Raw genomic sequence first — 24,460 nt, 5'->3', positions numbered from 1 at the left:
GAGTGGTTTGAATTTGAAGAAAAGGCAACATAACCATTATATCGCCCTGGTCCCTGGCTGAGGGACAGGAGCGATACTGCTCTTGTAGGCTTCATTTTACTTTGCTAACTTCAAAAATTATCTTCAATGGTCTTGTAGTGCTCCGTTTCATTCATCCATGCCTTGGGATTCATTGTAACTTGGCAAGAAATTTGTCTAAAGTAAAAATCGCTCTGGTCCCTGACTGAGGGACAGGAACAAACTTGGGCATTTGAGTCCCTTGTTGATGTTTTATAATCTTCAATTTGTCTTCAACGGGTTCAATTCACCTCCTTTCTTGTCTTCGAACCTAAAACTTGCTTGATCTTCGCCTAAAACATGCCTTATGATGAACTTCGCTCTGGTCCCTGGGAGAGGGACGGGAGCTACAATGGATTTCGCCCTGGTCCCTGACTGAGGGACAGGAGCGATTTTTGCATTTTGGTTCATTTTTCTTCACGACGGCACTTCAAGTTATATTCATTTGATAAAATGCATCTCTTTGGACCTCTTCAAATCGTCAAGTCGTTAAAATCCTGCAAGGACAAAGCAATATTTGATTTTAAGCTCCGGTCCTTCACTGAGGGACAGGAGCGATTTTGCTCCCTGGGGCATTTCCGTGTTCGTGAAATTCTTCAATTTATATTCAATGGAAAGATCACGCCTTTCTTTATCACTTCCACTCGAAAAATTATCTTGATCTTGCAGAGACAGTAAGATTTTTGAAAACGAGCTCCGGTCCTTCACTGAGGGACAGGAGCGATTTTGCTCCTACAGACCAAAATATCATGATTTCACAAGTTTAATCACTTCACAAGGCAAAAACAAATCATTCCCCATGCCCGGGATCAAAAATAAAAAAAACTCAAAATTTAGTCAAAATTACTCAATTGGATAAAATTCACAATTTTATCATCAACACTTAGACAAATTTAGACTCTGCGCTCAAAATTCCAATTGAAAATAGACCATTCTGGCGAATTCACTTCATTCAAAATTTGCATCCTACAAAAGGAAGCTCAAAAAGCTCTCAAGACTGACTGGTTCTGGCCTAAAAAGATCAAAAATGGGAACCCTAGGGCTTGACCCTAAATCCAGACAACTGACAAACTAACAAAACCCTAAAAAGCAAAGCGAAAAGCGAAAGGCGAGCGAAAAACGAGCAAAAAGAGGGGGTCCCCATTTTAAATGGGGCGATGTGTGAAATGGTCACAACAGTTTGCAAGTCAATCCATCCAAGCTTCAGTTGCCTCTGGAGGGAGGTATCAAACCTGCACATTTGAGACCCCTTCCTCCCCAACCATTAGTCTTGGCAATGAAGCATTCTATCGATATGCCAAAAATGTGAAATGTATTCTCTGATGATCATCTCAATGACTCATTCCTCTTTACAAATGCATAAGACATTAATTCAAAATCATAGATCAAACAACTGAACCAAGTCCATCCAAATTCGCAACATCAAATAAATACTAAAAAATCATATTAAACTGATCAAAACATTACAACACTTTGCAGCTTGCCATTTAAAACATCAAAATCATAAAGAACATGCATAACAAGACATAATTACAACAAATAATTATTAGTAACATACATGCAAAATAATGTCACAATTCATCTCCACCATACAACACACTCCTAAATGTCACATGCCACACCAAGATGTCATGTTCCAACTGTGTTGCGTACCATTGTAACAACTAGCTTACATAAGAACGAAAGCTAACTATAGCAAGCATAAAGAACACCACTTTACCGGGTGGAATAGGTGTGCACATTAACAAGTTAGGCCATAAGGTTTTGTGCAAAGAATCTCCTACCTGTAGTGATGGAAGGAGATTGCTAATGTATGCCATAACGTGGACCCTTTGCCAACGAGAGCATTAGAGCTTATGTGATCTGGGAGTCTATAATGAGAAGAACATGCTTGAATCTCATGCAATGCTATCTCAAGCAGGCGATGATCTTCAAATGTGCTGGACATGAAGTAGAGAAAGCGACGTTACGATGTCTCCATCCTGGCTGAGGATGCCCAATTTTCTTGACTCCTATATAATCTTGTTACCATAATGGTAACCAAGATACTGAATGTTTCCTGATAAGAAAACAAGTTTTGGCTCATTAAGAAGACCTTGCATTGTCAAACAAAATCGGAATCACATGTAAACATTGGGAAAATCTCATCCTAACCAATCCTCGTCCAAATTAGTTTGGGAATTCAAAGGACAATACCCAATGAGGGACTAGTGGTATTGTAAATGATGCAGCAACCAATATGTGAATTATAAAATAGCTCTTATTTAGAATATAACATTCATACAAGTTAGGAAACTTGATGGAAGAGATGCATGCCTCCATCTTTGTCTCATTAAATAGGTAAACAAGCAATATTATATGTTTTGCAACTAGATGAACCAAAAGCTTAGTAAGACTTCTAAGCTATGGTTTCTATTCGAAACCAAAGAGACCACACCTAAATACTATTGGAAGTTGAAATGAAAAGCTAGTTGTGGATCTATTAGCTACAAAGTCAAATTAAATGTTAAAAAATATTTATTTTGGTACACCAACTTGGTAGAGTCCTAACTTCTAGCCCATTGGTTGAAAATCAAATTTCTTTGGTGCATTGGAAACATCTCCTGAAGACCTACAGTGGAAAATGAAAATAAAATATTTTCAGAAAAACCGGGCCCTAGAAATGTTCCAAGGCCTCTGAAAATGCAATTTACAAAGATGTAGAGAATACTGGAAAATGAAATTTTTGATATTTTGAAGATTTGGCCATGCAGATGCCACAAAAATGCTCTGGGATATGCTTGGAATCAAATCCAGTCTAAGAAAGCACACTTAGTAATATCTATTGACTTTTGTCCATTCATATATTCAAAGTATGGATTTTTCAAACATTCTGGACCTATGGGTAATATGTAGATTTAGTAGTCAAGTCAAACTACAATGTAAATCAGAGACACCAACTCAATTTATAGAACTAGCTCAATTCAAGGACACTAGAGCAACTGGCACATACTAGATTTATCCAGGGATAATATAGCAATTCACAGACTATAGCACAATTGGCAAACATTAAAGCAACTGTGCTGTAGTCTTCCATCTGTACTATTGTCCTAAGCAAAATTGTTCAGAACTTCCTGCTGGGAACAATTTCTAAGTGTTGTAAATTATCTTTGATAATTTGTTAAAAAAAGGACAAATCTAGAATACAGAGATAGCAAAACAAGTTTCCTTGATGTTTCAAAAACACAATGTCTAATATATTCAGATTTCAGTCAGTGAATCCAATCATTCTCATGTCCGTGGTTGTACAATAAATTCATTCAAACACATAATTTAGATCTATCAATAAGGGTTTACAAAACCACTAGCTAACACCCTTTTTAACTATTTTAAAATCACTTAATTTCATGGAAATCATAATCATAATTATCCAAATCAGAAATTAAACATTAGGTACCTGTACGGTAACAATTGTCTATGGGTTCATCCATATAGAAATTCAATAAATCCAAATACCCTTGTTTATTAAGAAACTCTTCTCCCTAGCTTGTTTCTACACTAAATCTCCCTAATATTAGAATAATATCTTTTTCTTTGTGTTATCAATGGTCATTTAAGTTTTTTCTAATATCGCTTCTAGTTAACGATTGTTTCTTTTAGAAAGATCGTTTTTGTAACTCTATTTAAAGGTGTTTTGTCTCCTTGATTAATTGAACATCATCAATTCTTTGAAATCCATATGCTTTTGCATCTGTATTATGGTATCAGAGCAGAGATAATTTTTGAGATTTTTAGCTATTCTAAAGAAAAATTCAAAATTTTTTCAAGTGGTTTGCTTCCAGTTCGTGGATTTTTTTGCTGTAAATCACGTTGCGTGTCTTTGCCCTCAATCCACGTCTATTCTCCACATGTTTTTGCTCGATCTGGTTCATTCATGGCCGCCTAGGGTTTCTGCAATTTTCGACTAGGGTTTTGACCCTTCAGTTCAAGTCAAAATTTTATTTTGGTTGCAGATTCTTGGTGGGTTTTTCGAGACATCAACTGGGTCGTCTTCATATTTTTTTGGGTCCATCATTTTCTGTGCCTTGATTTTTGAGCCCTCGGACCTGCATTCTGATTTCAAATTCTTGATGTGTTTTTAAAGAGCTTTTTTGGGTTGGTCTCAGATTTTTTTGGGTGCCTCATTTTTCGTGCCTCAAATTTTGTGCAAGCAAATTTGTCTTGGAATTTATGCTTGTATTTGTCTCAGTGCATTGAACTTCGTACCTCGAGTTTCGTGCATTCAATATCTTCTCAGTACCTTGTTTTTCGTGCCTCGAAAAGCGTAAAGATGGCTTCTGGGCATCGATGTTTGTTTCGGTTTTTAATATTTTTTACCTGAAAAAAATTCTGATGGGTTTTAATATTTTTTTTCCCTTAAAAAAAATCTGTGGGTTTTAATAATTTTGTCCTCAAAAGTTATCTATTTGTTTTTAAATATTTTGTCCCTGAAAAAAATCATGGGAGGGTTTATAATTTTTTTCTTAAAAATTGTACTTTGTTGCATTATGTTTTTAGTCGCCCTTGGAGTTGTTGTGCGAACATCTGCACCAGTCTCTTGTTTGCAATCTATTTTTCGGGCATCTTGCTCATCTACAATAGTTTAGAGGGTTTGCTGATTTTTTCCTCAAAGTCATGACAACTGTTCTTGGTGTGTCTCTAGTTACAGGGAGTAACAATTCTCCAACATCAGGTTGGACGGTTGGTGTTGTTTTGGGTATCTCCAGAAGTTCTGCAGTTTCTGGGAGGGTCGGTGGCAGACTCATCTCAAGTGGCAAGCTCTTGTCTTCTGTTGCAGCGTGTTCTGAGAAGGAGGCAACCTTCTCTGTTATTTCTCTTGGTAGTTAGAACCTAAGTCACCAAGTTCGAATTTGAATTCAAAGTTCGACAACTTTGAAATTCGAATGAAGTTTGACAAGGAAAAAATTTGAATAAATTCGGCATATGTAATTTTTTAAGATATATAAAATAAATATGTTTAGTTATTATTAAATATTAATATTTAAAAATAAAAATAAACAAGTAAAATAATATTAAGTTTAAATATATTAAATGTTAATATAAATAAAATAATATTAATCTTTAATAAATATAATTATAATAATATTAATGTTGAAAATCATTGGATGGGTTTTTTTGGCAAATTGTCATATGGGCTCTATGCAAAACTGATATTATATGTGTTGTGCCCGCATTTTGTATGTGGTTTTGGGCGGGGTGTATAAATTGATCTGTTAGATACTATAGGTTTATTTTATGAGCCATGACTGGAGGTTTTCTTCCCAGGTTTCTTTTCTCTGGTATGCTCTTTGAATCCTGTGTAAAAAATAAAAAATATTAATAAAAAAAGTTTAGTGGAATAATCCACTTTTATTGAAAAAAATAAATAAATATAATTATATAAATTATTCAAATATAAAATATATGTTATAAAAAATTGTAAACCATAGAAAAGTTTTAAATCAACTATATAGTATATATAAGAAAATTTAAATTCTTCAAAAGAAGTCGCAACAGGAGAGAGCAGTGGGAACGCGATGGGAGAGAGCAGTCGTGGAATGAATGAAAGCTAAGCCAATAACGAACACTACCAAATCTATTGCCCGATAGCCATCACGATTTCGAGCAGACTAATCCTGTGGTGGCATGTTGAGTAAAACATATCCTCTCACCCACCGTTTCTTTGTTGTCATAGTCACGCCTTGAAAAGATATGTAGTGCCCTAGCCACGAGCAGGAGGAATTTTGTTTTGAAAAAACCTAATACAAAGTGCTCCGTACGAATTTAGCGATGAATTTCAACGAACTTTAGACATTTTTTTAATTTTCGCCGAATTTCGAACTTCAACCATGAAATTCGGCGAACCCGGGTACTAAGGTTAGAATGATGACCATTAAGGGAGGGTATTAGAATAATATCTTTTTCTTTGTGTTATTAATGGTCATTTAAGTTGTTTCTAATTTCGCCTCTAGTTAACAATTGTTTCTTTTAGAAACATTGTCTTTGTAACTCTACTTAAATGAGCTTTGTCTCCTTGATTAATTGAACAACATCAATTATTTGAAATCCATATGCTTTTGCATCTGTATTACATAAAACATAATAAGTTTTCAATTTCAACACCATTAGATCCTTTATTGGAGCATTAATTCAGATTCTTTACTAGATCAAATTCTTTCCTAAAATATTTTCAACATCAAATCGAAAGCAATGTAATCTCTCCTGGTTTCTTCTCTAGGTTTCACCATGTTTCTTCCTAGACACGTAATTCTAGATTTCCTCATCTGACTCAATCTAGTTTCCATGAATTTTCTAAAACATTCTACCATTCTTCACTGTAAAAAATATTTTCCAAATTGAAATCCTAATTCTTAATTCCAATAAATTAAGAGGTTTCCTATGGATTTCTTTTGGAACAAGAAACACTCAGACAAAAGAATCTCTTTGACAATTGAAATCTTTGTAAAATAAATTCTATGTCAAGATGATCAATGGGAGAATTTGAATGAGCAAAAATAGGTGATATCATTCATAAAAATGAGCAGCAGATAAATACACAGCAGATCAGTTGCAAAGTGAACTGAATATGAAACTAATCAACCAACTACCAGTTGGTTTAACAAACAATGATGTAATAATTAAATGCTAACAATCCCCCCTTATTACATCATCTTCCCAAGAGAACAAAGCAAGAAAGTTCAAAAAGCTTCAAACTTCACAGTTGCAAGAGATTCAGTGAATATGTCAGCATGCTGCTCTTGAGTCGAACAAAACTGGAGTTGGATATTCTGTTGCTGAACTTGCTCATGAATAAAGTGACATTGAACCTCAATTTGCTTGGTACGCTCGTGAAAAATAGGATTGTGAACAAGATTTAGCACTCTCTAATTGTCGCAAAACAAAGTGGTAGGATTTGTCTCAGGAACACCCATACTTGTTAAGTTGCGACATAACCATATTGCCTCGCAGACAGCTACACCTGTGGCATGATATTTTGCCTCTATGGAAGAGCGAGTAATAGTGGTGTTCTTTTTGCTCCCCCAACATATCAGACCAGATCCCAAAAAAGAAAATGAAGCCTAAAGTAGACTTCTTGTCATCCACTGAACATGTATAGTCCGCATCCATGTACCCACAGAGAAAAAATTAGCATTCTACTTGTATTCTTGGCCATATGCCACTGTACCATGGATGTATCTCAAAACACACTTTGTTGCTTTCCAATGAACAACCCTAGGTTCTTGCATAAACCTAGAAAGATAGTTAATAGCATAACTGATATTTGGCCTGGTATAAGTCAAGCAAATAAGATTCTAAATCAATTGACGATGAATAGTAGCATTCACTAGAGGTGATGGATTATGGCGAGAAAGTCACAAACTTGTCTCCATGGGTGTTGACATAAGTTTCCAATATTCCATTCTGAATTTCTTGAGCAATGCCTTGGCATATTTCATTTGAGATACATAAATATGATTCTTCTATTGCCACACTTGTAGTCCAAGACAATAATGTAGGAGCTTGAGATCTGTCATGTCGAACAACCATTTGAGACCATTCTTTGTAGCATCAATCATTTGTGTTCAACTCACTACGATTTCTAGATTGTTGACATGTGCAATCACAATTACAATCTCCCCCACTTGCTCTTTGAGGTAGAGATTGGGATCATAAGGATTCCTAATGAATCCATTATTAAGGAGTTTCTCATCGATCTTGATATACTAGGCTCGAGGAGCTTGTTTATGACCTTAGAGGGATTTGATAAGTTTGCATACTTTGTGCAGCTAGACAGGTGCAACATATCCCTCCAGTCGAGTCACATAGACTTCATATAGACTTCTCGCTTGAGATCTCCATTAAGAAAGACACTCTTGACATCCATCCAATGAACTTGCCAAAATTAAGTGGCCATTGTCAAGAGCATGTAAATAGTCTTGATTTTTGTTGTGGTGGCAAAAGTTTCATCATAGTCAATGCCTTCCTTTTGAGCATAGCCCTTAGCCACAAGTCGGGCCTTGTACTTACCAATGCTATCATCTGCCTTATACTTGATCCTGAAGACCCATTTGCATCCAATAGCCTTCTTCCCTGGTGGAAGATCAACAAGTTCCCATGTATTATTCCTTAGTAAGGCTTGATATTCTGCATCCATGGCTTCCTTCCAAGGCATTGAGGCGATGACTCAAGTGCCTGCTGAATTGTTTCTGGTTCTGAACTTTTGAATAATTGTACACATGAGAGCTAGATTCACCTCTTCATAAGACTTGCTGTGAGTTTGGGGCCCAGTGAGAGATGGATCTGCAATTGCATCACCTTTAGCATCCTTTACTGGGGCTTGGTACCACTTTGGAAACTTTTTGTGCACAGGAGATGAGGATGGAGGTAGTGAAAGAGGGGGAAACTGATCCAATGAAAACTGTTGGTGTAAATAATTATTCATCATGGATATTATTACACTTACTTAAGTTTACTTAGGATAATGCATTTCATAGTAGTTTGGATATGAGACACTTGGGTGTTTGTGCCACATTGGGATAGTGTGTGTAGGAGAAATTCCACCTCTTATGGTGTTGATCTTGTTATTACACTATCATATCCACTTATTGTGGAGTGATAATTCCACCTTCGGTGGGTGATCCACCTCATGTGGAATATTATATTATTTCTCCTACCTACCCACACATATTTCCTACCTACCCTTGTTTCTTATTGAGCCACATGTCATATTTGTGTGCTCATACATATCCCTAGCCTTGCCTATATAAGCAGGCTCATCTACATTGTATGTAATAACGATAATCCAGTTGATTGTTGATCATTTTTCTATTGATGAGAATACAGTTTATTCTTGTCCCATATTATGTCTCTATCTTGTACATTTCAATGACCTCTTGATCTTGGCAAAATCCAACATGGTATCAGAGCTATTGGAGTCTTATTGATTCATCTTGAAGAGGCATTATTGCGACGTCAAGAGGCAGATCTGAGGAGCATCATCATTTGGAGGCATCCTAGACCAGATCCGACCTCTCCATTGCGTCCGGAAGGCCATTTCCATGAATTTTGGTTATAAAGTTGGCCTATTTTGGTGAGAAATTTTTTTTCTCCATTTTTGCCCATATCGTACGGATTTCGAAATTTTTTTATTAATATTCAGAATTTTTTTTTTTTTTTTTTCATTTCTCTAAATATTGTTTTGAGAAAATCAAAAATAAAAAAAAAATTGAAAAAATTGAAACGCAAAAAAAATTGAAAAAGTTTTGAAAAAGCAAAAAAAAGAGAAAAATCATTGGTTTGGGGGTCCGCAGACCCCTGTACCCCCGTGACCTGCAGATATTGCAGGTACTGTGCGCGCAGGTTGACGAACGTACCGCAGCTCACGTCCCGTCGCCGCCGTCCGTGCACAGCTCCTCCCGTCCGGCGTCCTCGCTCCGCCCGCAGCCGAAGTCCCTGGCACGGACGCCGCTGCTCCGCTCTAGGAACCCCCGGGTCCTCCCTCGGCGCCGCTCCCCGCTTCCACCTCCCTCCGCTCCCGGCAACAACAGCTCCCTCCCGGACTTCCTCCCGAGTAGCTCCTCCCGTGAGCTGAGCGCCTCTCGGCAGCGCCCACGCCGCGCCGCTCGTCCGCCCTTCGCTCAGATCCTCGACCAGTCAATGAAGACCGGTGGCCGCGTCCGCCACGTGGCAGGCGGCCACTGGCCCGCGGGATACCCTCCGTACACTCCGTACACACAGTCAGCCGTACGGATGCCACGTCACATGTTGAATCAGCTTGCCCAGTCAGCATTTCCGTATGGTACGGAACATACGGCCAGCTTGCCACGTAATCCGTCCGTACAGTACGGACGCCCAGTCAGCCAGAGAGGCGAAGTTTTGGCGACGGTCATACGGCCGTCAAATTTAATCGCGTGAATTGCTGACGTCAGCGCCACATCAGCAGGGTTTGAAAATTTTTGGACCCCCTCTCATTTGCATTTTTGATTTTGCAGTTCAACTTCAAATGGCCATAACTTGCTCATTTTTGCTCCTTTTTTGGTGCAATTTTTTTTGAAATGGGCTAGAATTTCGTGCTCTCCGCAGTGGTGAAAGAATTTTTTGATTTTGATGCACGGATTTTTCAGAAAATGCAGTTTTTGGTGACTGTCCCTGAGTAATCCCAGTTTTTGCAACTTCAGAGGCTTCGTTTGGGGTCATCCGACCTCCTTTTTAGGTGTCGTTTTTTTTGAAAGTGCGTATTTTTTCATCTACTTTCACATGATGCTATCAGATTGATGTCATTGTAAGTAGAAATTGTACTTTCAGATCTTGGCCATTTTTGGCTCTCTTGGTACTTGTATATTTGCTTGAATCTCAGTTAGATTCATTGCACTATTGATTGAAGTCTCTTGTATCTCATTTGGGAAGTTGTAAAATTTGCATCATAAGCCCACTTTGCCTTGTTTTGCAAGTGGCTCATTGTAATCGCACTAAGTATAAAGTGCCAAAATCATCACTTTAGGGGGGTACTTTGATTGATTGAATTTGGGGGGTGTCTCTTGTGCTTTTGTGCTCTTGTGTTCTTTCCTTTTTGCTGCTATGGGTTCTTCTAAGTTTCCTCTCTTAACTCCACATAACTATGCTACTTGGAAAATTGATGCATGGAGTAAACTTATGGAAAAAGGACTCACTCATTACATTGATGGAACTATTGTTGCTCCAGCTGATCCTAAGGCTGATCCAGTTGGTCACTTAGATTGGCTCACTAAAAATATCATGGCAATTGGTACCTTAAGAAAGTATGTATCAAAGGATCTCATTTTTCATATTGAGAAATGTACTCTAATCAAGGATGCTTGGCAAAAGTTTCAAGACTTGTATGGTCAAGTTGATGAGATTAGGGGATATCAAATTGATAGTGATCTCACCATGTTAGATCCCAAGAACTTTGATACTATACAAGATTATGTCACTAAGGCAAATGAGTTGAGGGCACAACTCAAAGATTGTGGCATTGATAAGAAGGATACTCAATTGATATTCAACTTGATAGGGAAGCTTCCACAAGAATATGCAGCATTTGTTTCTAGTTTCCAAACTCATAGGATGACAATGGGTTCAAGCTACAAAATGCCTACATTTGATGCTTTCAATGAAATGTTGATGATGGAACAAACTAAGTTGATAAGCATGGGCATTCTTAAGGCTTCTTCTAAGTCTCAAGCATTAGTGGCAAATCAAGGAAACAAAGGAAATCAAGGAAAGGACAACTCAAACAAGAAGAAATGGCAATCAAAGCCTAAGGAAAAAGCATCATCTTCTCCACAACAAGGAGATTCATCCTCTTCCAAGAGAAATAATTCACCAAAGAGAGAGAGACCTACTTGTGCTTATTGTAAAAAGATTGGTCATGAGGAACATCGTTGCCATACTAAGAAGATTGATGAGCTCACACATATCATCAAAAAGCATAACATTGATTTACCTAAAGTCTACAAGAAGGATGATTCATCAACTTCCACTTCCTCACATTCAAAAGGAAAAGGGCAAGCATTCATGGCTTCTACAAGTGGAAAACTCACTCTTTTGGAACAAGAAAAGGAAAAGCTCTATGTGCTACAACAAATCATACTTCAGAGAGATGGCTTCTAGATTCAGGGGCTTCTCATCATATGGCATCTTCACAGTCTATGTTCTCTACATTTGAGCCTTGCACCATGCCACAGATTTTGATGGGCAATCATACATACATGGATGTGATTGGGAAAGGATCTATTGACATTGGGGATAACTCCTTCAATGATGTGTTGTGTGTACCCCACTTGACAAACAATCTCCTTTCTATCTATCAAATCACACATGGCGCAACTAAGAGAGTTGTGGAGTTCACACCTGACTCAGTTTTTATTAGAGACATGGAGACTAGAGCTATCATTGCAACTGGGGTGGTTGATCATGCATCTCGGTTATACTCCTTTTCAGATTTTGTTGATGATGATGATTTCACATTTGATGATTCTACACATGATGATCACACTTATTGTGATGGTTCAGATTTTGAGGAGAACTTTGGACACCTGAACATGGGAATTCTCACATGTAACCCCGTTCTTGAGTCTTGTATTTCATCTTCTCATATTGATATCACATCACCTATTGCACCTGATGATGCAGATAGTGCGACAGTTTTGCCTTCATGTGATTCAGTGCAGCAGGATATTCATTGTCTTCCAGCTTCAGATTCATGGGATGATTACATGACAGTATTATAGGTTTGTTTGTGGAATCCTACATTGCAGATTTGGGAGACATCATTGATGACATACATCTTCTCTTTGATGAAGATGATCCTTCTTCGATTGTTGCGAGGGCACACTCTGACCCTCTTGTTCATTCTCTACATGATCATTCTTTCGAGGTTGACATGATTGTGGATACTTATGTACAGCAGTTGGAGGAGGTCTCTTTATGCTTTGAGGAGACACATGAGTCTTTGGATATTGTTCTACATTCATCTTCACTAGATGTTGGAGTTCCTTTTTCAGCAGTGTGGCACAGTTTACCACCTTTGGAAGGGGTATCTTTTAGCATCGACATGGGGACACTTGAGCAGTTTTCAGAGATTCTTTTCATCATGAGTTTTCTTCATACATCTTCCCTTCATGATTGGGGAGACTTCATGGATACACCTTTGGTTTTGTTTCTTCCTAAGGGGAGGAATGTTGTTCGACGTTCGTGGAGCAGTTTCTTCATACATCGAGCTTCTATCATTGGTGCAGATTCTTCATTGAGGGAGGATCACAGTTTGACTTCTCTTCTTCTCTCATATGGGGGGGACTTTTTCCTCACATGGGGTTTTGTTCCTCACATTCTTCTTTGAGAGTTCTCTTGTATAGCTTTCATCTCTCTTTTTGGGGGAGGGTTTTTTCCCATTGGGTTTTTCTCTCTTTCCCCACTTTGTGAGAGATTTCATTGCATTGGTTTGCATGCATTTGCATTTGTTCATGGGTACCTAACATGGCCTCGTAGCCGGGACCCATCTTGCATTGCTTAGTTGCATTGTAGACTTAAGTGCATTCCCCTAAGTTGCACTTAAGGGGGGGTGTTGGTGTAAATAATTATTCATCATGGATATTATTACACTTACTTAAGTTTACTTAGGATAATGCATTTCATAGTAGTTTGGATATGAGACACTTGGGTGTTTGTGCCACATTGGGATAGTGTGTGTAGGAGAAATTCCACCTCTTATGGTGTTGATCTTGTTATTACACTATCATATCCACTTATTGTGGAGTGATAATTCCACCTTCGGTGGGTGATCCACCTCATGTGGAATATTATATTATTTCTCCTACCTACCCACACATATTTCCTACCTACCCTTGTTTCTTATTGAGCCACATGTCATATTTGTGTGCTCATACATATCCCTAGCCTTGCCTATATAAGCAGGCTCATCTACATTGTATGTAATAACGATAATCCAGTTGATTGTTGATCATTTTTCTATTGATGAGAATACAGTTTATTCTTGTCCCATATTATTTCTCTATCTTGTACATTTCAATGACCTCTTGATCTTGGCAAAATCCAACAAAAACAAAACCTCTTCTTGTACTTTTTCACCAAGATCCTCATCTTTAGGCTCAATAAGCTTTGGTGTGTTTGAGAACTAGTAGGAGATGGTGAGGAAGAGGTGCTGTATCTTGTATTGTCATAAAAAAAACATCTGTACTAATGTACACTTTCTTTTTTAATGCAACATGGGTCTATATCCTTTTGATTCTAAACTATACCCAAGGAAAATGCATTTCAAAGACTTACTATCCAATTTTATCCGTTGTACCTTGGGAACTTGCATTTACGCTGTACATGCAAACACTCGAAAAAATGAAAGAGGGCTTCTTACCACTCCAAGCTTCTTTAGGTGTGATATTTTTAAGCACTTTGGTGGGTGCTTGATTCAACAAATACACTGCTGTGTGAATTGCTTCAGCCCAAAATGCAAGAGCATGATTTGCATCTTTCAACGTACATTGCACCATTTTAACAATAGTACCATTACGCCTCTCTGCAACATCGTTTTGTTGATGCATTTAAATAGTGGTCAATTGTCTTTGAGTCCCTTATTCTTTTGAAGGTAGTTTGAAAACTCCTTGTGAATTGCCCCCTCGATCTGAGCGAAGGGCTTTGAGAGAATGACCAGATGACCTTTTTGCAAGGGCTTAAAACTCTTTGAATTTCTCAAGTGCTTGATTTTTGTGAGCCAAACAATAAACCCACATTTTTCTTGTAAAATCATCCACAGAGTAGAAAATGCTTGGAATTGTTATGACTTGGTGGCATCAGTCCACATAGATCAGTGTGAACCAATTCTAAGGGATTTGAGGCTCTTTTCTTTGTAGCAGGAAAAGGAGCCTGATTTTGTTTTGCAACAAGACAATGTGGGCAAAGAAATTGATTTCTGCATGGAGGGAAGTCCTCTCACCATACCTCTCTTACTCAGTGCAAGAAGATAGCCAAAACTTAGATGGCCAAATCTCTGATGCCAAAGAGTTGTGGATGCACTAATCTTCACTGCAAGGGCCTTAGCTTCATGTGTGACATCAACAAGTTGAAACATCTTGCTTACCCTTGAAGCACAAGCAACAACTTCACCATTTATGAACTTATTTCTAGTGAGCCAGTTTTTCACCATTTATGAACTTATCTCTAATGAGCCAGTTTTTCACCATTGCGACAATCATATTCAACTTTCAAGTTGTGTTCCAATAATTGTTGAAAGAAGGTTCTTTGTGAGCCTTGGAACATATAGAACCTTTGTAATTTTACACTAGTGGGTTTTGAGGGGCAAAGATATATATCTGATTCCCTTAACTTCATATGATGTGTCATCACCAAGGGATATTTGCCCATAGGAGGTGGATGGAGTGAGATCACAAAACCTCTCTTGTTTGCTCTTCATATGTCGGATGCACCAGAATCAACATACTGGACTGAATTGTTTGAAGTGGAGGCCTTTGTTTCAGCAGCATACAATAAATCCTCTTCATCTGAATCTCCTGTGGATGCAACATTTCCATGTTTATTTGGTTATTTGATTTTTTGCCAATGGGATTTCTTCTTCTTGTCCCCCTGAGAAGACTTATGTGGCTTTCTATGACTGGATTCACTATTGGCATAGGAATTGTGCCAACAATCTTTGAGATCATGTCCCTTTCTTCCACAAATGAGACATTTCTTTTTCATGGAAGAGTTTTCCTGATTTGATGATCTTGGTGGACCACTTCAATGTTCAGGTTGTTTTCCCTCATGCTTTGCTGTGAGGGCCTGATTGTCTTGGGAGTCTGATGTTTCACCTTGGATTTCTTCTTGTCGAAGCAAGTTTGCCAACTCTTCAAAGGATGGTTTTGTACTTGCCACATTGAGACAGGTGACAAACACGTGAAATAAAAGGGGTAATGTTCTCAAGAGTATGGCTACAAGAGAGTCATCTGTGAATTCTTTCCCTAATGTTTGCAATGATGTCTCAGTCTCTGCTACTCTTTTCAGAAAGTTCTCTAATTTCTCCTCATGTTGCAGCTGAAGGCAATGTAACTGTCATTGCAAGTGGAGAATTTGATTATAGTTTTTGGGCTCATAAACTGTTTTAAGAAAATCCCAAGCATCTTTTGCAGTTGTGGCTGTTCTAATATGAGGTTTCTCCCTCATCTGAAACCTCAAACAAGATGATCAATTTGACCTTTTGATTGGCCTTTTCAAATCTAGTTTGCTCTGGACTGGCATTTTGAGGTCTAGTGATGTTCCCATAGACTATATCTCAAAGGTCCTCAAATTCCAATTGGGTTTGTACTTTTGTCTTCTAGGCAGCATTATTGTCTCCTCTCAAAAGTTGAGAGTCGGGAAGCATGGTTTTAGCTGCATTATTAACCATTTCTAAAGTTTAGAGGATCCTTACCGACAACTCTTATAACTCCCTAATAAATAGATTTCTAAAAGATTTGTACCAAACTTCTAATGGATTTCTTGCGACAAAAAAATTGTAAATTTTTCTCTCAAATTCAAATATAATTTTTAATTGTTTGGAAATATATTTTGAAAAACACAAACTAGGAGAGTAGAATTAAAAAATGCACCTTTTCTGGCCTCCTTTATCTTTGTTCACCTCCAAGACCTGCAACTTCTCCAAACTGCCATTCACAGAACAGCACACTTTCAATCTTGCATTCTGCCACTGTTAGACTGCTTCTCACGTTGCATCAATGATTTTCTGGATTGCAACAGCATCTTATCACCAATGTATTGTTGAATGTGATTTTGGACGCCAATGCCTTTGCTCAGCAAAAATTTGAAATGCCTTTCTAATTCCCAAATGCTCAACAACATTTTCCCAAGCGCTCAGCGTACAACATGAACATCAATCTACTCAGTGTCCCCACATTGGTTTCAACGCCAAACATTACATTGGTCTCATGAGAATAATTCCATCACCAACCTTTATATTACACTGGTTTCAACACCAGACAATGTCTCATGCCAGCAGTCAAACAATTATCTTTACACTCAGCAGAAGTTTGCAATGGTCAGCATGCAACTGAAACACCAACTTCCTATTTCTAACGCCAAGTCTTCACACACCTCCATTCTTGCATCACTCTTCAGCACTTCTATTCCACTGCTTCAATGCACAGGCACAAGTCTTTCATCATTGCTCTGATACCATGATGAATTGGAGAATTTGAATGAGCAAAACCAGGCGATATCATTCACAAAAATAAGCAGCAGATAAATACATAGCAGATCAGTTACAAAATGAACCAAATATGAAACTAACTGACCAACTACCAGTTTTGTTTAACAACCAATAATATAATAATTAAATGCTAACACAAGATCCTACCTTGATTCTTTTAGGAAATCGAAAAATAAATTGATGAAAAACCAAATCCTAGTTGCAATCTTTGAAAAAAAAACACTCTTAACTCTTCGATCTTCAAAAATGTGTATTATCTTTTTAACTAGAATGCAATAGTAATCTCCCCTTAAGAAATTCTTTCTTCTTTTACATAAAAACATTCTTTTTCTTTTTCCAATCTTAATTGAAATTCTAATTCCTAAGTCCAATTACTTAACAAGTTCACTAATACTAGGGAGCGCAACTATGATGGTGATGTGGTTGAATGGCTCAGGAGAAGCTTTGGTGCAGGTGATTCATTATCATAACCTGCAGCTCTGAAGTTTAGCTCTCTTCGTAACAGCAAGCATCATTGACTATATCTGATTTTGGAGCTTTGTACCTTGTTTGTAGGTTGAAATTGTATGGGGTAGTTTGTAATTGAAAATATGAAAACTATTAGCATCTAGTAGACTAGTTATCATTTATGCATTATGCAGTATGCATTGTGCAATGCAATGTAATCAACAATATGAACATAAATGAGAAAATCTGCATGTCACAATCCATGGGTTAAACTTTCATTTTTATATGCTTGTATCTCTATTCTATTAAAATGCCTTTATATTTCACAGTACACAACTTTTTGAAAAAATCTTATACTTTTGGTTGTTTTTCCCCAAAAGATTTCTATGCTTCTAACCTAGTTTGAAAACTCGGATTTGGAACTCAGCAAAAACTTGGCAAAGACTTAGCAGAAAAGAAGCATAATTACCAAAAAAAAAACAGAAGCTAATGCATTTAGAGAACACTTAAGTCTAATTTGATCATCAATTTGACATAATTCAAATTTTGCATATCATATGACCATGAGATCAATAAATGACAATTCCACAAAGACTCAAATTAGGGGAACCAAGAGGTTGGATTTGGGGACATGGGGACAGTGACAGTTGGGGGTCTGGGAGCAGCACTTCTTATAGTGTTGACGGGCATGCCATTTTTCATAATTTTATCACTATATAGTCAATTTTTCATAATTTTATCACTATATAGTCAATTTTTCATAATTTTATCACTAATCTTCAACTTTTGTCACAAATGAAAACACATTGTAATTAGACTATACAAGATGATTCTGTCACGAATCAATCAATTTTTTAATCAATTGTTTGTTCATCAATGACAATTCATTATATTGATGTATCTTATATAGGGGCTTGTCCCTAGCACCAACTCAATTTATAATAGGATTGCTTTTCTCCAGTCTATACTTAGAACATGCTTTGCCTAAAAGCTAGCTATAAACCTTATTTTGCAATCTTAAAATAAATCACGTGGTTAAGATAACTACTTCTAGAATGCTTATTTATATATTTGCATATGTAAAATGCTACTTTTTTAATCAAAAGGTAAATGTTTTCTTACTATTGTTCTCCTACAGAGGCATTTTGTTAGGGACACCTAGTAGTATTTTCATCTTGTAAGATGTGGCAAAGTTTAATTTAGAAGGCTTCCTATGCAATGTAGTAAGAATTGCTGCTTTAGTAGTGGATGTCAGAAGTTGTGCTTTGTGTGATGAATCGGTCCTTTAGTCGTTAATATTTACCATGTTTTTCATATTGCAGGTTCATGAATGCCTGAAGCAGAATGCAGAATTGCGTAGCACACTGGATGAATTGCGAACAGAACATGCAAACACGGGTTCTAACTTTTTTATGAATATTGAGGATGCTCAATCAAGGAAAGAAATCATCAGTGACGAACCAAATAGTGTGAGTGATCATGGGACATATACAACTGAGAACTTGAAACTGAAGGTTTGCTTGAAACCCTTGAATGATGTGCATGTAATAATTAAGAATTTAAGAAATTTTTTTGGTTCGATTAATTTATTTTGTAAGAACTCTTCATGATTCCAAGGTTTCATTTTAGCTTGTCAGTCAAAATTGACTTTCTGATATTTTGCTTAGGGAGAACTAGCAAGGACACAAACAAAAGCAGAAGCATTGGCCGCTCAGGTTATGCAGCTAACAGCTGAACTGAAACATGCCATTCAAGCATACAATGGCCTTATTTGGCTGTAAAGTTATTTGTTCCTACCTGAAATTATTGTTGATGAAATATTTAAATTTTGGATCATGTATCTGTGGTTTAGTTGAATACATTGAGGATTGTTGCATCCTTTCTGTTAAATGAATGTTGCATCCTTTCTGATACTTCAGTCAATACAAGTTTCAGCTGTACTAGAGTAATATATACTCATAAATGTCCACGCTAACATATTTTTTCTCTCTTCAATGCTTCTTTGCATGCAGATATAAGCCTGTCTTATGGAACATTGAAAATCGTCTGTCACAGATGAAAGCAGACAGCTTTGTTGCAGAAGCTGTGCTATAAGCTTTTGATTAACGAGAATTTGAAGGTAAGTGAAATTGATCTATGTAATTCAGCCAGAATTGTTTTTGAACAGAGTCCATAAAAGTGCCATTAAGATGGCATTTGGTAAATTTGAAGATGGGAGAGATTCAAATACACAATGCCCTGTCTGTCTTTAGGACACATTCTTCTCCAACTATGCATAAGAAACGAATTGTGAGACACATTTGTGCCTTGATCAATCCAAACTAACTATATAAGGAAGCTTCAATTAAGTCATGCTCGTTTGACATCAAGAAATCTCTAATCCAGTTATCAGCTATCTTTATTTTATGTTGAAAGACCAGTTTAAGGATGAACTTCTATGAAGGAATCTTTGCTTTTGTTGCCAATTGCCTCTTGTATATCAGTTTTGGATGCCAGTAGTTAACAGTTCAGACTGTTTCCTACTCCGGACTTTTGTATTATCCATTATTACAAACACTAAAGCTTAAGCAGAAATTTTGGGGAACTACAAATAGTTGATCTTTAGCAGAAATTCTGGGACCAAATTGATGCCCAAAGGAAAAATCTGTATTTTCCTACTTTGATTGTAATTGTTTATTCTTTGGTCCTTCAAATCACAATCTGTTTCTGAAAAATAATCCAGAAGAAAATGGTCTAAAATGTGTGGGATTTTTGTGGCCCTCATTTATTGACAGATGCTTTCTTTTCATTTAGTTTTTTATGATAGTTCAGTCCAAAATCAATTTAAAACTTATTTGAATTGAAACAAGACTCAAAAGTTTGAACACAATGTAGGATGGATGTCTATAGTAATCTTTATTGATTCTTATTAATAGATTATCTAGCAACATTGAATTTTCCCTTAATGTTGGTGCATTAATTTCTTTTAAGTGGAACAAGACCCAAAAGTTCAAACACAATTTACTTGGATATCAAAAGCAATCTTTATTAATTCTTATTATTACATTAATTATATCTAGCAACATTAAATTTGACTTTAATTTGGGGGCATTAACTTCTTTGAAGTGGAACAAGAGTCAAAATTTTGAACACAATGCAGCTTGGACATCTTAAGAAATCTTTATTGATTCTTGTTAATAGATTAATTATATCTAGCAACATATAATTTTCCTGTAAATTGAATGTGTTAACTGCTATTCTTTACCCATGTAAATGGTTCATAAGATTTTTTATTTTTTTAAATGACGTGACTGTTTTTATTTGATGCTAAATTGATTTATCAGCTATTCCTAAAATTTGTGAAGGCAAATTGGTTAAGGGCAGCTTGCATGACCAAGCCCCTCCCCAATTGTAAGGGAAGTTTCCTTTCATTTGAACACTTAGGAAAATGTTTACATACATACAAAAGGGTTTCATAAAAAGTTGAATTGTTTGATTGCTTTTGTAAATATCTTATCTATTTTAAGAAATTAGAGTTCCTCTTTATAGTCTTGAACTATGGGAAAATGTGATTCCACTTGAAACAAAACAAAGAATCAAGTGAAGGTGGCCATAATTTTACTACTACGCACATTTTGCAGAAATAAACTAAACAATCTACAAAATTATGTAGTCTCATAAGCTTAATCTCCTGGAGGCCTAAAAGCCTTGTAAGAAGTTTTTATATTGCTACCATAGTTGAACTACTCGCCAAGGCTTGAAAAAAAAAACTCGGGAAAAACACGGCCAATTCTCGACAAAAACTCGACATTTAAAAAAATTGTTTAATTAGAAATGCATTTTTTTTGCAAAATTTAGTGAGGAGATGCATCCAATGAGTCAATAAATGAGAACACAAAATAAACAAGCCGAGTCTAGATATATTTGATTGATTTAAACGCAAATTGGGTACAAAATGACATCCTCTTATGGAATGCTGGTGGCTGATAGACTGAAACAAAATGAAATGGAAAATTGTTTTTCTAAAACTCAAAGTAAACACTACATCAAAACATTTTACATCTTCCTTTTTTAAGCTATAGTGAAAATAGGGGAGAGATAGAACTAGAGGGTCTAGTCCTAGGAGTCCGATGTGCCTCCTCCACCTTGCCAAAATGAGGTTGAGAGCAACGCTCGTTGCATGGGTCTGAGGGTGTGAGAGAGAGAGGTAGAGAGATAGGTCTAGATCTTGGGAGAGAGAGGAGAGAGTGAGATAGAGAGTGGTAGAGAGAGGAGATGGAGGAAGAGTGATAGGAAGATAGGTCTAGAATTTGGGGCAGATAAAGTGAGTGAGGTAGAGATAGCGAGAGAATGCCGATTGGAGTCTACTGATTACTGAAATTTGATTGTCTGAAAATTAAAAGGTCTTCTAAAACCTAGAATTTGGATTATAACTCCTACAGATTTGAAACCACTGTCAAACATCCTACCAATATATACATGACATATAACTTAAAGTATAAGAAATGAAAAAGACATATTGAAATGTGACTTATGCCGATAGGAGCCTACTGGTTATTGAAATTTGACTAAGTTTGAAAATTTAAAAGATCTTTTAAAACCTAGAATTTGCATTATAACTCCTACACATCTGAAACCACTTTCAAACATCTTGCCAATATATACATGAAATATAACTTAAAGTAGAAGAAGGGTAAAAGACATATTGAAATGTGACTTATGTTGATAGGAGCCCACTGGTTATTGAAATTTCATTGTCTGAAAAATTTAAAAGATCTTCTAAAACCTAGAATTTGAATTATAACTCCTACAAATCTGAAGCCACTCTCAAACATCCTACCAATATATACATGAAATATCATTTCAATGTCTTTTTCCTTTCTTATACTTAGATGTTATATTTCATGTATATATTCTAATGAAGAGAATGACATGACTTGAAAAAAAAATTAGATAATTTTTTGACATGTTTGGGCCTTTTTTTTTTTTTTTTTTTTTAAATTTTTTATGCAACTGAGTTGTTTGCAGAGACTCTTTGAGTTTTTGTGAAAAACTTGGTGAGTTTTTGTGCGAGTTAAAGTTGTAAATACTTGCAGAGCAAAATAACTCGAGTTTTGAAAAATTCGCCGAATACTCTGCGAGTATTCCATCTATGATTGCTACAAATTCTCTTCACAAAAATATGAAATTCTCTAAATGTTCTCTAATTGTTGCTATAGAAAAATATATCCACAGAGGATTAGTAAAGTCCTTTTATGCAAGCTTGCATTCTGTCCACTTGAAAATCCTAAAATAATAGACTTTCAAATCATAAGATAGGTCCAAATTCAAAACATGTTCAAAATCACTTTGAAAATAGGATATATTATTGAAACTAATAAAAATGAAGGAAATAAGAAGTCAAAACTCATTTATCACTCATTCAATTCAATGATGACTTCGGTCCCCCTAGATGCAATGATCTAGTTGCAAGCAAATTTTACATTTGTATGACAATGATGGCTGTGAGATTATATGGCCAAAACCCCCCAGGGATAGACTCTCCCGAAGAAGAAAATGATTACTTGTAGACTTCTAATTTTGAGTTCCTCTACCCTTTCAAGTTGGTGGTATTGGCAACCGGATCACATGTTGCTTATTAATGTCTTATTGATGATCGCGTGGTTTTAAGAAATAATTTTCCTACGTTTGCTCACTTAGTGAATATTGAATCTCCTTTTTCTTTGGAAGGAGATTGCTTGCACATTTTAAATGAAATGAAGCATCATATTGTTGAAGAGTTGAAATGGCTCTGCTCATGATTTTATTTAATCTCATGAGATTGCTATACTCCTTCAATTATGTTATAGTGTTGTTGGGTCCACATCAATACCATTTTAAGGTTGACCCTCATGTTATCCTCATTGATATCATGATCATTTGAATCCATAATTACTGTGGAGAATCCCATTTTTTGGCTTCAAGGTCCTAACTTCTTGATGAGCTATTGATGCATTAAGATTGATATTTATGTACACCTTTGCAATATTTGAGTCATTCAACATAGACGACAAAAAACAATTGTGCCAATCGGAGATTATATGTGAGATACTATTTAAACATGATGTTATAAGTAGCGCATTCATTCACATGGGTAAGCTTGTCATGTTGCTTGGTGGACCACAAATATATTGACTTGAATGTGTGCCCTTTGGTGTACAAAATTTGTTAATGCATTTGATAAGGGCTTCTTTTTGAGCCTTTAATTGTGCTACCTCTTCTAGCAACTTAATGAAATGCGTATTACTAAACTCAATGGTTCGACCCACCATGTCTATAATATCCTAGAGATCAATTTGAGGGAAGGCATGACTTTGAATTTCAAAGTAATTAACTCTAGCTTTGTCCAAAGTGACTTCAACGAATGACATAGTTGTATAAATCATCCATTTAACCTTTTGAGTGCGTCAAATGTGAAATGTGTAATGGGATTGGCCTTAGATATTGCCTAGTTGTGTTGGTATGGAAAAACCAAGATTAAACTTTAGAATGTCACCTTTGCAATGGAGACTACAAGAAATTATGATCAATTATAAGAACAATTGAAATTTCTAGATTCATATGAGGGTCAATTGCCTCTCAACTTGGTGAGATTGATCTAACATGCCAATCTTTGTTAGGTAAATTATCTCTATCTTGTCTTCTCTAATATTGTTTTGTTGGCACTGACTTAGGGGAGTAGTTTTGATTATTTTCTTCTTTCCCTTGGTGGCCATAGTCTTGATCATAAAATGATGTGATTGAGAGGATGCTTATTACTTTCTTTGTTGTGGGATGAATTTTGTTGTGTGCCCACCTCAACCTCTATTTATTCTCCTATTATATGAATATGGATTGACTATTGATAGACATAATAGGTAATTCAAAGTGGGGAGTATAGCGAGATCCACTTTGGGAGACAAGTTGGTTTGCAAGTTCCTCAATTCTCTACATTCCTTGGATGGAAGGCTCCCACATTACTTTCTTTATATTAGAGGTGGTCATAACAACATCACTATGAAATGACATGCATATATCTAGTTTGGTGGGTTAACTTTCTCCATTCCTACCATCAATTACACACATGTTCAACTAGGATTTAGATTAGCCCATCTTTGATTCGGATGTGACTTATTTCCTCACTCTCCTTAAGTAACTCTAAAAGAATTCTTTGGGATCTTAGCTTGGCTTGACTTTTATACCATG

The 24,460-nt window shown here is 36.4% G+C and overlaps 1 protein-coding gene across 3 annotated transcripts in view; it reads left to right on the top strand.

Annotated features, from left to right (window-relative positions):
* Positions 1–20,045, top strand: part of LOC131074328 (uncharacterized) — a 91,876-nt gene extending 71,831 nt beyond the window's left edge. For all 3 annotated transcript variants that reach the window (XM_059209679.1, XM_059209680.1, XM_059209678.1), the window contains exons 13-15: positions 18,580–18,771; positions 18,925–19,034; positions 19,270–20,045. In XM_059209679.1, coding sequence (XP_059065662.1) covers positions 18,580–18,771; positions 18,925–19,034; positions 19,270–19,351 — 384 coding nt within the window. In that variant the 3' untranslated portion in view covers positions 19,352–20,045. The remainder of the gene's footprint in view (positions 1–18,579; positions 18,772–18,924; positions 19,035–19,269) is intronic.
* Positions 20,046–24,460: the final 4,415 nt, after the last annotated feature.

The sequence above is a fragment of the Cryptomeria japonica genome, chromosome 8 (assembly GCF_030272615.1).
Source record: "Cryptomeria japonica chromosome 8, Sugi_1.0, whole genome shotgun sequence".
Lineage (NCBI taxonomy): Eukaryota > Viridiplantae > Streptophyta > Pinopsida > Cupressales > Cupressaceae > Cryptomeria > Cryptomeria japonica.
The sequence above is the reverse complement of the archived record's forward strand: the minus strand, read 5'-3'. Positions and strand labels throughout refer to the sequence as shown.